The 17,741-nt window shown below is 35.2% G+C and overlaps 1 protein-coding gene across 1 annotated transcript in view; it reads left to right on the forward strand.

Annotated features, from left to right (window-relative positions):
* Window positions 1–1,036: 1,036 nt before the first annotated feature.
* Window positions 1,037–17,741, forward strand: part of LOC134664110 (dual specificity tyrosine-phosphorylation-regulated kinase 2) — an 80,007-nt gene continuing 63,302 nt past the window's right edge. Inside the window, exon 1 of the mRNA XM_063520698.1 lies at window positions 1,037–1,230. Within this exon, the coding sequence (XP_063376768.1) occupies window positions 1,201–1,230 (30 nt within the window). The 5' untranslated portion in view covers window positions 1,037–1,200. The remainder of the gene's footprint in view (window positions 1,231–17,741) is intronic.

The raw sequence follows: 17,741 nt of genomic DNA on the forward strand, positions 1-17,741 counted from the left end.
CTTGATAGCCCACGCAGTGCAACTGTTATTTATTGTCATAATTTCATAGAAGTTTGACGTTTAAAATAACACTTACACTGCGTGGGCTATCAAAATCGCTACAGACTTTTCTTGGTCTCTACAAAAATATATTTACACGACCTTATTGTCGGGGTCTTAGTGGCGTGTAAATATATTTTTGGAACGTTGGCTTGTATAGATGTTTGTGAACTCGACCATACGATTTCCTCTTCAATACATCTCATACAAAACTCTTGTTATTATCGCTACCTCCAAGATAGCCCAATTGCTTGTGACTTGTACGCGTACGTATACCCAGTTACAGCAAAGGTCACATCGTGAAGGCTCTATTAAGTCTTATGGCAACGTGTTAAGGTTGAAATTGCAATGCGCGCTTGAGATAAAAGTGCGCGGAGAGATGCGCGCGCAAGTTTTGTGGCTGGGCTAGGGATGGGCGTTGACGATGGTGATAACATTTAAATAATTACAAGTTTTAAAAAATCCCTTACACTGCCAAAAAAAACCATTTTAATCTAAAAGTGCCTTACATCATTTTGGAAAAGAGCTGATCAAACATAGCTAGCGTCAGACCAAGAATACCTATTCACTGCAGTAAAAGTGTTATTTTAAACGTTAAACTTCTATGATTTTATGACGTATAAATGACACTTGCACTGCGTGGGCTATCAAATCCGCTGCAGACTTTTTTTGGTCCGACTCTAAGAACCACCGCACGGAAGCTCGCTTTCACGTAAAGCCGATCACTGACTAACAGTCCGCCGGACGATATCGGCCTGTCAGTTAGAACAAAAATTTGACAGTTCCGAACAACTGACCGGCCGATATCGTCCGGTGGACTGTTAGCCAGTGGTCGGCTTAAGAAAAACCGCATCGAAATCGGTGTCAATGTTACTGCAATAAACACATGCACAGTACATGTAAAGTATTATCAAACTAATTTGCACAAAACAATTACCTATACAACCTTCGACATTAGCCTTAAAACATTTCGCAAGAAAGTCAAACTGACATTTATCCAGAAATCGTTATTAAAACATGCAGACCTGAAAGCGAATCCCAACCCTATTCAGTCTCCCTCTGAACAGCCATGGGGCCGCACGCCCGCTGAACACAATACAAACCTTAGAAAGTAACAAAATAAACTAAATATCAGTGAAATGTGTCAGTGAGTGTCTCGAAATGGGAGTGGACAGCATACCCCCGCCGACCGTATGTATCTTTTATGTTACAAATCTGCATTATTTAGCATAAGATCTGCTATTCAGCATTGCAGTTTTTTGTGTCTTCACACGAAAGCATTAATGATGTGGATGATGCTGTTACTTCTACATGTAACGCGGAAGACGTATAGTATACTTATATATGAAGTATACATATATCAATTGTTTCATCTTCCTGCGACAATTAATATTTATTATAATTGCTAAGGCTGTTCGTCCTTGTAATTAAAGTAAAATTCCAAATTAAGGTGTATTCGGGTAATACCGAATGTCGGATAATTCCGAAAATCAGATGAAAATCACCCTAAATTCCATCATAATAAAAGTCTCTTTTCGGAGTTATCCGACAGTTTTCGATTTCGGAATTATCGACATTCGGTATTACCCGAATACACCTTACACAAAATTTATTTGTTGTAATATAGGATGGAATAAGAACAATATTCTATCCATGCAAGTATGTATATGTATTACGAGTACATGAGAAATATATACATATTTACATTTGAGAATTCTTTATTCTTATATTAAACTTCAAGGTCTTTTAGGATATTGTAGTCCACAAGATTGTCGCGTTCCTAACGCTGCTTGCACAGTCAACGGTAAAAATATGGGTGCACAAATCGTTTCATAAATATGTCCCATAACTCTTATGTCAGTGGATTAAGAACTATGGGACATATATTTGAGTAAGTTGTCTACACCCATATTTTTACCGTTGACTGTAGAATAAAACTATTAAAAGACTACGTAAGGGAAAGTACCCTAAATATTGTAGATGGAACATTTTACTGAAAGAAAACATTATTTTAATTTAAAAAACAACTTAAACTGCATTCATAGATTTTTAAATAATTACATGGTTGAACCGGGAATCGAACCCGCCGCACGAGAAAAAAAATCACCCTGTAGCTTTATCATACCGATCGAAAGGCTTGATCATAAGGATTATTTTTTGCTAAAGAATATAGTGTCGGAAATAAAAGGAAGACCATGAATTTTAACATTTGATGTGAAATTTAGCGAAATAATCAAAAGAGTGCGGCTTTGTATTCAACAGAATGAGACTACATTTTGAGCATTTGATAAATTAAATTGATTAATTTTGAATTAAAAACGTTAAAATTCATGGGCTTCCTTTTATTTCCGACACTATGTTATTTAGCAAAAAATAATCCTTATGATCAAGCCTTTCGATCGGTATGATAAAGCTACAGGGTGATTTTTTTTCTCGTGCGGCGGGTTCGATTCCCGGTTCAACCATGTAATTATTTAGAAATCTATGAATGCAGTTTAAATTGTTTTTTAAATTAAAATAATGTCTTCTTTCAGTAAAATGTTCCATCTACAATATTTAGGGTACTTTCCCTCCAGGTTTCATAGCCGTGGGACGCCCTGTATACCTACCAGGGTGTCAATTATCATCGTATCTGTCTGAACATAAGTGCTGCTCTCCGGTTGGGATACAGGTTGGTGAAATAAGACAACATCGGTTGTCCTCCTTTTTTGAAATCGGTTAAAATACGTTGGAAAATAATTATAATTATGCACTGTAATATCAGTAATTCACAAAACTCATCCCTCTCGATGAACGCATTAAATATTAACCGTATTAAAATTCAGTCCATAACTGACACTTGGATCAGTGGCCTATCCCACAAAACTTACAATTACAATTTTACAAGTGTCAAGTTACAAGTTTGTAATAATACAAATGTGCGTACCACAAGTAACAAATTTGTAGTGGAAAATTCTTACAAATATGTAAATTGTATCACAAGTCTACAATTTGTTGTATCACATAACTTTACATACGCTACATATCTTTTCCGGAAAATGTACTAATTTGTAGCTGACAATTGTTTTGTGCTACATTAAATTGTAGTAATAATTATACATATATGTAGAATTGTACCTACAATTTAACAATTCTCTAAACGTGTGTCGCACCCTCTTGCTACAATTGCTACTATACGAATACTAGTAATTGCAGTAGTATCTTTATCATTTTTAGCGATTCCAACCCTTTGTATACCTACCACGAAATATTTAGTTCAAGTAGCAGTGATAGTGATCCTATGAATTTCATATATACCTACATACATATATAATCCCAATTATACTTAGCTTTAATTTAATTTACGACATACTCATATATACTGGACAAAAAAATGCATATACTCAAATTGAGCTTATCTCCGTACGCCTTTTCCAATTTTGCCACATAGTGTCCCTTAAGTATTTCCAATCTTTCTCCATTATTCCTAAATCATTTAAATTTTGCGCTTTTTCCTTCCATTTGTTTTACATAGTGTGCGTCAATTTATCACTAAATTTACTAAAGTTTTTGTTTTTATTTATGAGGTTTATAATATAATGGTCAGTTTAGCTTGCAAATCCATTGTAATGTCAGTTAGTATGTAAATGCTCGTAGATAGATCAAGATCACTATAGAAATATAATTGATGTAATTCAAAAGTGAAACTACCTTCAACATTAAAGAAGCAAAATAAATTATTACATATTTGTAGTTGTAACATTAAAATTTTTCGCTCGTATATTTACAAATCAATAATTCTACAATTATGTAGCTGTCGTGACATACCTTTATTCTTTGTGATACGCTTTAGCAAAAATTACATATTTGTATACTGCAGACTTGTAATGAATACATATTTGTAATTATTGTGGTACATTTTTTTGTTTACAATTTAACAATTTTGCCGAATTGTACACTTGTAAAGTTTTGTGGGATAGGGCACTGGCTGTCACATGTACTGACAGCAACACTTTTAACTGATTTTGGGCCTTACGGCGTTGTTATTAGGTTTACAATAAATAAACTGACGATGACGGTACGTGACGGGGAAATCTATAGATACGTTCCATTGACTGTCAATTTTAATAAATTCGGCCATTTTACACGATTCCACCGAAGTTCAGGTTCAGAAAGAAATAACGAAATGTAATTTATTTCCGAACTCACATTATCAATTTAGTACAAAAAAATAATGATAGTAAAAATTTAAAGTGGAAACGTATTATCAGTGAATAAAAAACGCCGCACGAAAATGCCTACAAATCCTACAATGATATGTATGAAGCAAAATAGAGGCGTTGTATGTTATCAAGGATAAGACGCCCTTAAGGGTAATATACTAACGGGATATGGAAATAGGGACCTTGAGAACACATCGGCTTAAGCCGGCTTTAGGGAAAACAGCGGGATATTAATGTGTAGGCGGTACATAAGTATAAATAATGAAGTCTAATTGGAAAGGGATTAATTTGTATTATGTACCTAATTATCATTTTAGTATCTAAATTACCTATCTTTTTAGGGTTCCGTACCCAAAGGGTAAAACGGGGACCCTATTACTAAGACTTCGCTGTCCGTCCGTCCGTCCGTCCGTCTGTCTGTCACCAGGCTGTATCTCACGAACCGTGATAGCTAGACAGTTGAAATTTTCATAGATGATGTATTTCTGTTGCCGCTATAACAACAAATACTAAAAACAATAAAATAAAGATTTAAGTGGGGCTCCCATACAGCAAACGTGATTTTTGACCAAAGTTAAGCAACGTCGGGCGTGGTCAGTACTTGGATGGGTGACCGTTTTCTTTTTGCATTTTTTCCGTTTTTTTTTTGCTTTATGGTACGGAACCCTTCGTGCGCGAGTCCGACTCGCACTTGCCCGGTTTTTTATATGATACAGTCACGTTTTTACACACTTTTATTTAGTTTCACTGTGTATAGTTCTTTATACCTACCTACTTATCTTCTTTGTCCGTTCCGTCGCTGCTTTGAATGAATGAATGAAATTAATTTATTCCAGAAATATTCCATATGTGATTGAAACATTTAAAACTAATTACATAAAAAAGTATAATATGATATTTGTCTGGGTTACTGTATATAAACAGCGCAAGCAATTGTTAAGTTTGTGTCGAAACAAGATCAAAGCCGTATCGAAAAGTGAAATCAGAAACTGCCTCCAAAACTTTATTTCCACCGACTTGTCTAAACATGTCAAACGGCTTGACTTTTTATTTGTATGACCGCCCACCACTGGTAATAATAGAATGCCCTTTGCGCTCAGGCTACGTTCTTATAGACTAGACATAAAAATTCAAAATCGCTCTCCTTCCTGATTCGACTGGCAAATCATATTACTTTTTGGCAACCGGGTTTTTTATCCTAATTAGACCCCGCTGAATCCGAATTTGCCGGTTGCTCGATCGAAATCTTGACCGGAAGTGAGATATTTGACATTAAAGATCCCTTTTTTTAGTTTTTCGTAAATAACTCTTAAACGGAGGCGCATAGCAAAAAATGTTCTATTACATAAGTAATCTGCATAAAATTGCCTACAAGAAAGATTCAGTACAATTTTTCGTTAGGATCAATATTCAAAGAGATATTAACGCGGGAAATTTAATTATAATCACTTCGAAGGTCCCTTTTTTTAGTTTTTCGTAAATAATTCATAAACGGCGGCCAATATCAAAAAATGTTGTTAAACGATAATAATCTACATAAAATTTTTAACAAAACAGATTCAGTACACTTTTCGCAGGGATCAATATTTAAAAAGATATAAAGAGGGAAAGTTCTAGTATAATGAATTCTAAGTTTCCTTGTTTTTATTTATTCGTTAATAATTTGAAAAGTATGACTCATAGCAAAAAAAATCTTATACCTAAATAATAAACATAAAATTCCCTACAAGAGACATGTAGAACACTTTCCGCTAGGATCAATATTTAAAAAGACAAAGCAGCGGGTAAGTTAATTATAAATAATTTTAAAGTCCCTTTTTAGTTATTTGTAAATAACTCGTGAACGGTGTCCCATAACAAAATAGGTTTTTAAGAATAAATAATCTACATAAAATTTCCTCCAAAAAACATTTTGAACACTTTTCTCTAGGATCAATATTTAAAGCGATATTAATGGAAGAAAGTTAATTACAATCAGTTCACAGGTCACTTGTTATTAGTTTTTCGTAAATAACTCGTAAACGGTGGCCCTTTGCAAAATAATATTCTACATAAATATGAAACATAAAATTGTCCACAAAAAAGGTTCTGTACACTTTTTCCCTACGATCAATATTTAAAGAGGTATTAAAGGGTGTAAGTTAATTATAATCAATTTCCAGGTCCACATTTTTAGGTTTTCGTAAATGACTCGTAAAATAAGGCTCATAGCAAAATAAGTCCTTTATGTTCTTGTAAATAAAATATCGGCATAAAATTTTCTATGAAAAAAAACATAATGAACACTTTTCTCTGGGATAAATATTTGAAACGATATTAAAGAAAGAAAGTTCATTACGATCAATTCACATGTCACTTCTTTTTAGTTTATAGGGTTCCGTACCTCAAAAGGAAAAAAACCGGCCAAGCGCGAGTCGGACTCGCGTTGCAAGGGTTCCGTACATTACCCAAATTTCAACAACGTATTTTTTATATATGAAACGCGAGTGAATTGCCATTAAAAACCCGTAGGGGTCGGTTCAAAAACTAAGTAATGTGCGACTCGCGCTTGACTGCATATTTCTAATAGGTCCTGACATCTATAGGTAAACCCAGTAGTTTCGGAGATAAAGCCCCCCCCCCACAGCCAAACAACGACCATTCCCCCTCCCCATTTATCCGTTTACGAGTCATTTACGAAAACCTGAAAATAGGGACTTGGAAATTAATTATTATTGATTATTGAACTTACCCCCTTTAATACCTCTTTAAATATTGATCGTAGCGAAAAAGTGTACAGAACCTTTTTTGTGGACAATTTTATGTTTAATATTTATGTAGAATATTATTTTGCAAAGGGCCACCGTTTACGAGTTATTTACGAAAAACTAATAACAAGTGACCTGTGAACTGATTGTAATTAACTTTCTTCCATTAATATCGCTTTAAATATTGATCCTAGAGAAAAGTGTTCAAAATGTTTTTTGGAGGAAATTTTATGTAGATTATTTATTCTTAAAAACCTATTTTGTTATGGGACACCGTTCACGAGTTATTTACAAATAACTAAAAAGGGACTTTAAAATTATTTATAATTAACTTACCCGCTGCTTTGTCTTTTTAAATATTGATCCTAGCGAAAAGTGTTCTACATGTCTCTTGTAGGGAATTTTATGTTTATTATTTAGATATAAGATTTTTTTTGCTATGAGTCATACTTTTCAAATTATTAACGAATAAATAAAAACAAGGAAACTTAGAATTCATTATACTAGAACTTTCCCTTTTTATTATCTTTTTAAATATTGATCCTTGCGAAAAGTGTACTGAATCTGTTTTGTTAAAAATTTTGTGTAGATTATTATCGTTTAACAACATTTTTTGATATTGGCCGCCGTTTATGAGTTATTTACGAAAAACTAAAAAAAGGGACCTTCGAAGTGATTATAATTAAATTTCCCGCGTTAATATCTCTTTGAATATTGATCCTAGCGAAAAATTGTACTGAATCTTTCTTGTAGGCAATTTTATGCAGATTACTTATGTAATAGAAAATTTTTTGCTATGCGCCTCCGTTTAAGAGTTATTTACGAAAAACTAAAAAAAGGGACCTTTAATGTCAAATATCTCACTTCCGGTCAAGATTTCGATCGAGCAACCGGCAAATTCGGATTTAGCGGGGTCTAATTAGGTTAAAAAACCCGGTTGCCAAAAAGTAATATGCTTTGCCAGTCGAAATCGTTTTGATGAAAAATATGACCAGTCTATTATTATAGAGTCCAGGAAAAATCCGTTACCCAAGGGACACCTATTACTGTTCTCGTAGCCCCTAGACGCGCTACGGCGTAGACCAGCTACGAGAGATATAGTCATACAAATAAACGATCAAGAAAATTTAAAATATTGAATTCGTACGCACACTGACATCCGAATGATGTATATGCGTCTCGCTCGTGCCAATACATGTGCGGATAAGTACTAGCGAAATGCACGATAACAGAATGACATAATTTAGATGTTATAATAATATTTAATCAGCCAGGCGATTCTACTATGGCACTCCAGCCAGGCCCTTTGACAGAAGCCATTTTTTTTAAAAAGAAGAAAATGTGAGAAATAAAAATCTAGAGTAACCTAAACCAAGCCAATTTGGCAGCGATTATGATAGCCCAGACAGTGCATGTGTTATTTTAAACGTCAAATTTCTATTACGTTAAAATAACAGTTGCAGAGTCTGTGCTATAAAAATCGCTGCCAACTTAGGTTGGTCTAACTCTACATGTAGCCTAAAAGCCTGGGACGAGGCAATTTCTACTACGAGAGGAATTAAACACTAAACTTGTGTTCCTATAAATAGACTCCGCTTAAGAGAGAGCACAGAAAACCTATTTATCTACTAGATAGGGCAGAGGACTTAGCCAATATGACAATAGTTTGCAGAAAACCAAACGAAACGCTGTTGTTTCCCTATCATTCCTCTATATTAAAATTAAATTAAATTAACGTTTATTTCAAGCTCGTGGCTCATAAAATGTTAGTTATGTACAATAAAAATAACTTAAAAACTATGTTAGTGACAGTAAAATATCTAAACTTACATTAATCAACTATTTCTTGTTGTTATTCTGTCCCAGCCAGGAGACAACAGTAGCATAGTTTCTTACAAGAGCTGCTATACCATGTTCTACAAACGTGCTTAGTAGATGTCCCATTAGGGAAAGGCCTTATAACTACCAAAAAATTCAAGTTTGGTTCATTTAAATACGAAATAACTAGTATTTTAAGAGTGACCCAGGAGACCGTAACCATGGCAACTAGTGACAAGAAAAAGTTGATTCACCCTTGTACACCACTTACAAACTGGTTATCACCAAGCGAAAACTAGTTTTGACTGATATTGTCAGAATATGACTGTCATTTGTAACTTTCGTATTGCAATACAATTTGCATTGTCTGACATTTTAATTCCCAAAACATATCTGATCGACATTACCACATTCAATACCACTAAGTGCTACGGGTTACGCTCGTAGCGCGTAGCCACGGTTTCGTCGTATGTAGCGCGTAGTCGCTACGAACAGTGTACCCGACAGTCGGGTTCTTGGTGTTGAATGTGTTAATAAAAAATTGTCATCTAAACTGCAAAACGTAATTCAAGACCAACAAAAGTTCTACTATGTTGCCACTGCAATAATTTGTTTGTAAAATTGTAAATTCCTTTTGATAAATAATCACGCTAAGATAATGTATTAGTAATTTTACTCCTACAATTTAAAAAACCGGGCAAGTGCGAGTCGGACTCGCGCACGAAGGGTTCCGTACCATAAAGCAAAAAAAAAAACGGAAAAAATGCAAAAAGAAAACGGTCACCCATCCAAGTACTGACCACGCCCGACGTTGCTTAACTTTGGTCAAAAATCACGTTTGCATTTTGCAGTATATATTGGAAGCGCTTGCTACATCTAGTTAATTATGCGATCTGTGGTATAGACGCCAAACTTGTGGGCGTATAAACAGACACCGCACAGGATACCGCAGCCGGGTAAAGACAGGTTTTAATTACGGTGACATTTATACTTGACACTTAAATTGAGAGTGGTGTCGGATTTTAACGTAGTCTATTTATATCGGCTGCTATTTAACTGATCACCAGATTTAATAAAATTTAATACCAAAAAAATCTACTTTACCACCCTAAAATAATGAATGATCACCAAAATTATAACACCATTTTAATGTGAAATGATTACCAATTTTATTACATTTTACTATCCTATTAAAGGAAATGACACCAAATTAATCATTATTAACCCAAAAATTGTAAATAATTACCAAATTTCAAACCCCAATTTAATGTCAATTGATAACCAAATTTTTACATTGTGCTATCCTATTAAATAAAATGACACCAAAATAATCATTGTAAACCCAAAAGTAGTAAATGACCACCAAAATTAGAACTCCATTTTAATGTAAAACTATAACCAAATTTTTAAATCTTGCTATCTTATTAAAGCAAAGCAAAATTTTTAGTAGCATTTCGTTTCTGTATGGGTTGCAGTTCAAACCTAACCTAACCCACTTTTCTAGTAGCATTTCGTTTCTGTAAGGTTCGCAGTTCAAACCTAACCTAACCCACTTTTCTAGTAGCATTTCTTATCTGGAAGGGTCGCAGTTCAATCCTAACCTAACCCACTTTTCTAGTAGCATTTCGTTTCTGTATGGTTCGCAGTTCAAACCTAACCTAACCCAATTTTCTAGTAGAATTTCGTTTCTGTATGGGTCGGAGTTCAAACCTAACCTAACCCACTTTTCTAGTAGCATTTCGTTTCTGTAAGGGTCACAGTTCAAACCTAATCTAATCCACTTTTCTAGTAGTATTTCGTTTCTGTAAGGGTCGCAGTTCAAACCTAACCTAACCCACTTTTCTAGTAGCATTTCTTTTGCTGTAAGGGCAGGGCTTTAAATACCGTTAAAAAGTTGGTATCGTTACCACGAGGTGACAGATTTAACGTTAAGTTGTAACTAACGTTAGACCAGGTACCGTTAGTTATACTACTCTTTACCGGTAATAAAATGGTAACGTTAACAGCTGCTTATTACCCGTTTGATTAACTGATAGATGTCATCATCGTTGACAATCGAGCGAATATTCATTCACTCTCAAGCTCAAGCAGAGATGGGCATTTCGTAATTGATTCCTGATTCTACGATTACCCGAAATTACTTTGTAATCTGATCACTTGAATCAGGAATCATCTTTTCTAATATTACAATTACTACTAATTGGAATCAATGTCGATTCCTCACTACAGGAATGTATTAATTGATTCCTTTCAGATTACATTTCGTACTACTACTATCAAAAGTACATTTCGACTGTAAATATGTATAGATGTTGTTGATGTTGGCTTACTAGATATAAATGCACCTTATTTGAATCAGGTGTGCAGATTTCGAAAATGACCATTTTGGAGTCCAAGATGCCTGCCGTGCACTTTGACATAAAAGTTATCATGGGTGTCGTTTTATAGGTTTTAGGGAGTGCCGGTTTCGAAAATCATGACAGTTTTGGGATCCAAGATGTCTGCCGTGTGCTTTGACATAAAAGTCATCATGGGTGTCGTTTTATAGGTTTTACCCATACAACCATTTCCAGTCGCCGTTACGACGCGGTGTAGACACATCTTGTGTCGACACCGTCTGTTTCGGTCACAATTCCAGTCGCAGAGTCGTCGCCGTGTCGACACAGTTACCAGAAATGGGGAAGGGTCGACACATGACACAAAGTGACATAAAGTGTGGTCGCCGTGTGCACACATTGTTTCGGGTTTGCGACTACTTTATGCCAAAATCATTCGTTCATTCGTTCATTTTGTTCCTGTCAAATGGAAACTGTCAGATGGAAAAATAGTTAAATAAAAATAAGTGACATTAATACGCCATCTCTAAAACGGATTACAAGACGTAATTATATATTGTTTGCATTTATATTACAATAGGACTTAAATTATAATGGGGAATTAAACTGCTCGAGTGATTTGATAAACTAAGTGTAATATAATCAACGCGCCACCACATTGTTTTAGTTTAGCCGGAAATGAAATTGTTTACTTCTCAGTGCTTGTGTTCATAAATATATTATTTGATGCATTTTTAGTACTTCGATGCGTATACTATACTTAAATAACAGAAATAACGCTTTACATACTACGAAACTTGTTAATTATGATGTATAAATATGGTTTAAGGCTGAGAAATATTGCAGTCACAAAGTAGTCGCAAATGTTTCGACTTTGTGTCGACTCTGTGTAGACACATGACACGCGCTGTCAAAAGTAATAACAAAGTTACTGGATTTGCAAAATGGCTCCTTGTGTTCATTTGTTTTCAGATATTCTCAAAGTGTAAAAATGACGTGGTCAGAGATGGGATTTAATAGATTAACTGTTTATTCGACTAATTAATGGAATAAAAAAAGTTAATCCTCAAATTTTAATCACGATTAGTTTAGTCGACCTAACATAGATTGAAATTGAATTAATCTGAACATTAATCGAATAAATTATCGATTAAATCTCGGTTGGAAGTTGACAGGGGGCCAGTTTTGTACGTAAAAATAATAGAAATGTCTTGCATGCAGATGGTAGCCAAACACTTTGTCATAAAAGTCGAGATGGGTGTCTATTTATAGGTTTTAGGGAGTGCCGATTTCGAAAATGATGACCATTTTGGAATCCAAAATGGCGGCCATGCACTGTGTCATAAAAGTCGTCATGGATGTCGTTTTATACGTTTTAGGGGGCCCCAATTTTGAAAATGATGACCATTTTGGAATCCAAAATGGCGGCCATGCACTATGTCATAAAAGTCGTCATGTATGTCGTTTTATAGGTTTTAGGGGGCCCCGATTTAGAAAATGATGACCATTTTGAAATCCAAAATGGCGGCCATGCACTATGTAATAAAAGTCGTCATGGGTGTCGTTTTATAGGTTTTGGGGGGCGCAGATTTAGAAAATGATGACCATTTTGGATTCCAAAATGGTGGCCATGCACTATGTCATAAAAGTCGTCATGGGTGTCGTTTTATAGGTTTTAAGGGGCGCAGATTTCGAAAACGATGACCAATTTGGATTCCAAGATGGCGGCCATGCACTATGTCATAAAAGTCGTCATGGATGTCCTTTTATAGGTTTTAGGGGGCCCCGCTTTCGAAAATGATGACCATTTTGGAATCCAGAATGGCGGCCATGCACTATGTCATAAAAGTCGTCATGGGTGTCGTTTTATAGGTTTTGGGGGGCGCAGATTTCGAAAACGATAACCATTTTCGATTCCAAAATGGCGGCCATGCACTATGTCATAAAAGTCGTCATGGATGTCGTTTTATGGGTTTTAGGGGGCCCCGATTTAGAAAATGATGACCATTTTGAAATCCAAAATGGCGGCCATGCACTATGTCATAAAAGTCGTCATGGATGTCGTTTTATAGGTTTTAGGGGGCGCAGATTTAGAAAATGATGACCATTTTGGATTCCAAAATGGCGGCCATGCACTATGTTATAAAAGTCGTCATGGATGTCGTTTTATAGGTTTTAGGGGGCCCCACTTTCGAAAATGATGACCATTTTGGAATCCAGAATGGCGGCCATGCACTATGTCATAAAAGTTAACATGGGTGTCGTTTTATAGGTTTTGGGGGGCGCAGATTTTGAAAACGATAACCATTTTCGATTCCAAAATGGCGGCCATGCACTATGTCATAAAAGTCGTTATATAGGTTTTAGGGGGCCCCGATTTAGAAAATGATGACCATTTTGAAATCCAAAATGGCGGCCATGCACTGTCATAAAAGTTGTCATGGGTGTCGTTTTATAGGTTTTGGGGGGCACCGATTTAGAAAATGATGACCATTTTGGATTCCAAAATGGTGGCCATGCACTATGTCATAAAAGTCGTCATGGGTGTCGTTTTATAGGTTTTAGGGGGCGCAGATTTCGAAAACGATGACCATTTTGGATTCCAAGATGGCGGCCATGCACTATGTCATAAAAGTCGTCATGGATGTCGTTTTGTAGGTTTTAGGGGACGCAGATTTCGAAAATGATGGCCATTTTGGAATCCAAAATGGCGGCCACGCACTATGTCATAAAAGTTGTCATGGGTGTCGTTTTATAGGTTTTAGGGGGCCCTGATTTCGAAAATGATGACCATTTTGGAATCCAAAATGGCGGCCATGCAGTATGTCATTAAAGTCGTCATGGCTGTCGTTTTATAGGTTTTAGGGAGCGCAGATTTCGAAAATAATAACTATTTGGGAATCGAAGATGGCGGCCATGCACTATGTTAAAAGTCGACATGGATGTCGTTTTGTTGGTCATGGTCATCATTTTCGATCTCTCGAATCTGCTCTTCCTAACACCTATAAATCAACATCTATGACGGCTTATATGACAAAGTGCACGGCAGACATCTTGGAATCCAAAATGGTCATCATTTTCGAATTCTGCACTCCCTAAAACCTATAAAACGATATCCATGACGACTTTTATGACAAAGTGCACGGCACACATCTTGGATTCCAAACTGGTCATCATTTTCGAAATCGGCACTTCCTAAAACCTATAAAACGATATTCATGACGACTTTTATGACAAAATACGTAGCGGCCATCTTGGATTATAAAATGATCATCGTTTTCGAATTCTGCACTCCCTAAAACCTATAAATCGACATCCGTGACGACGCAAGTTATCTTTATTTTCAGATCTAACAAATTGCTACAGAATACAAAGGAGAAAAAAAGAAGCGAGGAGGTAATGAAACAAGCAAAAATACAGATGATTCCTCGACGCAATTGGATGCTTCTTAAATTGTGTCCAGATTTTTTTGTCATAAAAGTTTTTATTTTTCACGTATTACTCTCACAAGTTCCGTGACATTTCGACCTTGTAATTTTTTAAGTAAATGTTTTTGTTTATCTGTGAGGATCTCACTAGAATAATATAATCAAGGTATGTTTATATTTGATAATTGAAATAGTAACGCAAAAAAAAATTATATTTGTGTCTTATATTCCTGCCGAAGACTTTTATTTTTCCTTTTCCTTCTACACAAGTTTGGTCAAGTAATAAGAATTTAGGGCTCTCAATTTTATTTTGACTTCTACAACAGTAAAGCTACGAGGCCATGTTTGGTATCGTTTTCGTATAAATTCGCAGTACCAAATTTAGTTATGGTATTCACACCATTCCAAAGTAAAAACATATAAACTTACTTTCTTTTAAACTCCTCTTCACGCTTAAACTGCTGAACAGTTTTAATTTAAATTTAGTACACATATATTTTGAGTCCCGAGACAGGACATAATAAGTTATCTCAAAAATCATCCTTTAAAGGTGTGAAATGAGGTGTAGGGGGGAATTCAGAATTGACTTCTTGAAGTTAATACTGTTTAAGTTTAGGTTTGAAGTCATGTTTTTTTTATCATTTTTAACTAAATCAAAGATGTAGACCATCCCAAATTTAATATAAATCGGTTCAGCGGTTATTGATTTCCCGTACAAATTTCCACGCCACTTTTCACACCTTCAAAAGATGATTTTGGTTATAAGATCTATCCTATGTCCTGTTCCGGGATGCAAACTATTTCTATACCAAATTTCAACGAAATCGGTTCAGCGGTTAAGCGTCAAGAGGAGTTTAAAAAAAACCGACCAAGTGCGAGTCGGACTCGCGTATTAAGGGTTCCGTACATTAAGTCCGACTCGCGCTTGACTGCACATTTCTAATAGGTTTTCCTGTCATCTATAGGTAAAGAACTATTTTGTGTATTCAGACAGACAGACATACAGACGCACGAGTGATCCTATAAGGATTCCGTTTTTTGCTTTTGAGGTACGGAACCCTAAAAAGATTTTTTTAATTTTGTGGAATGGTTTCAATGTGATACCTTAAATGGATTCAGCAACCCAGATTTATACGAAAACGATACCATACACGGCCTAGCACCTTCACTGATGTAGATATATCAAGATAAAATTGAGAGCCCTAAATAAACTTTCAAGAGCGGATATCTCAAAAACTATTCAACATATCGAAAAAATTTACTGAATAAACTTGTAACAAATTAAATTAACTTTCATTTTGTATAAGTGGCCATGTCGCTAAGATGCATAGTTTCCGAGATATAATCGAAAAATCGGAAAATGGGACATTTAAAGCCGCCTCTCTTCCCCCCGCTCAAGGGCTACGGCCGGGGACTTTTGATATGTTCACCTCCTAACTTGTCCAAACCAAGTTACAGAGTCAAAAATTGTGTTCCGAGCATTTCCCTCTACAACTTTTTTGAGCATTCGTTGGCTGACCTAAGTAGCTTATTGCATTTCTTTAAAAACTTTTCTGTAAAAGGTTGACGGGTGTTGGGTGTTTATATGGTTTTGGTCGATTATTATCATTTGCATCGCCCATGATGACTTACTAGAATTACTTACGAGCACACGAGACACTAATAGTAGTTTGACAAACCTTGGTTTTCAAGAGGTATTTTATATTGACATTTGCTGTCACAAATTTGCTGTCAGATTTAGTCGCAAACCGCACGCAAAGTGCACACAAATGTGTCGACACCTTGTTACGGAAAAGTGTACACACGGCGACGACACTTTGTTTCGAAACAATTCTAGACACATTGTGTGGACTCTGTTACGACACATCTGACATTTAGTTACCACTTTGATGATTCTGCGACTGGAATGGTTATATGGGTAGAGAGTGATACGAAGCCGGTATGACCTTTTCACGGCTAGGCATGTATAGTGCTTTTCTCAAACATGCAATGAAATAATAATAATGTCCTTAAAATATTACTATAATAATGTCCTAATGTGATAGGTTCAGTGCGTGTGGTTCTGAAGAGGAACGAAAATTTTATTATTTTTGCGTGACGACGCACGGTTTAGGAGATCCAGCCCTATTTAAAGATTTTTCTTTAATTTTTTTTCTTCTTTTTATTCGTTTTTTTCTTTTCTTGTGTTTTTTAAATGTTATTAAGGGGTTTCCTGAAGGGGTTTTCCATTGTTTTTGCGCTACGACGTACGGTTTAGGATATTTTAGGAGATACACAGCATTATAAAGTATGTTTTTGTTTTTATTTTTCTTTTCTGTTTTTTTTTAAATATTATTTAGGGGTTTCTTACAGGGGAAAGAACATTTTATTATTTTTGCGCTACGACACACGGTTTAGGACATACAGACCTATAAATATTTTTTTGCTTTTGTTTTTTTTTTCTATTTTTGTGATTTTTAAATATTACTTAGGGGTTTCCGAAAGGGGAACGAAAATTTGATTATTTTTGCGCTACGACGTACGGTTTAAGAGATACAGCATTATAAAGTTTTTTTGTTATTTTTTTTATTTACGATGAGGGGTTTCATACAGAGAAACGAATATTTTATTATCTTTGCGCTACGACACACGGTTTAGGAGATACAGACTTATAAATATTTTTTTTGCTTCTTTTTCCTATGTTTGTGATTTAAAAATATTACTTAGAGGTTTCCGAAAGGCGAACGAATATTTTATTATTTTTGCGTTACGACGCACGGTTTAGGAGATACAGAATTACAGACCTATAAATATATTATTTCCTATTTTTGTGATTTTTAAATATTACTTACGAGTGTCTTAAAGGGGAACGAAAATTTGATTATTTTTGAGCTACGACGTACGGTTTAGGAGATACAGCGCTATTAATATATTTTTGCTTTTTTTCCTATTTTTGTGATTTTTAAATATTACTTAGGGGTTTTCTAAAGGGGGACGAAAATTTGAATATTTTTGCGCTACTTCGTACGGTTTAGGAGATACAGCATTATAAAGTTTTTTCGTTATTTTTTTTATTATCAAGTAGGGGTTTCTTACAGGGGAATGAACATATTATTATTTTTGCGTTACGACGCACGGTTTAGGAGATACATACCTATAAATATTTTTCTTGCTTGTTTTCTTTTTTTGTGT

The sequence above is a fragment of the Cydia fagiglandana genome, chromosome 4 (genome assembly GCF_963556715.1).
Source record: "Cydia fagiglandana chromosome 4, ilCydFagi1.1, whole genome shotgun sequence".
NCBI classification, from domain to species: domain Eukaryota; kingdom Metazoa; phylum Arthropoda; class Insecta; order Lepidoptera; family Tortricidae; genus Cydia; species Cydia fagiglandana.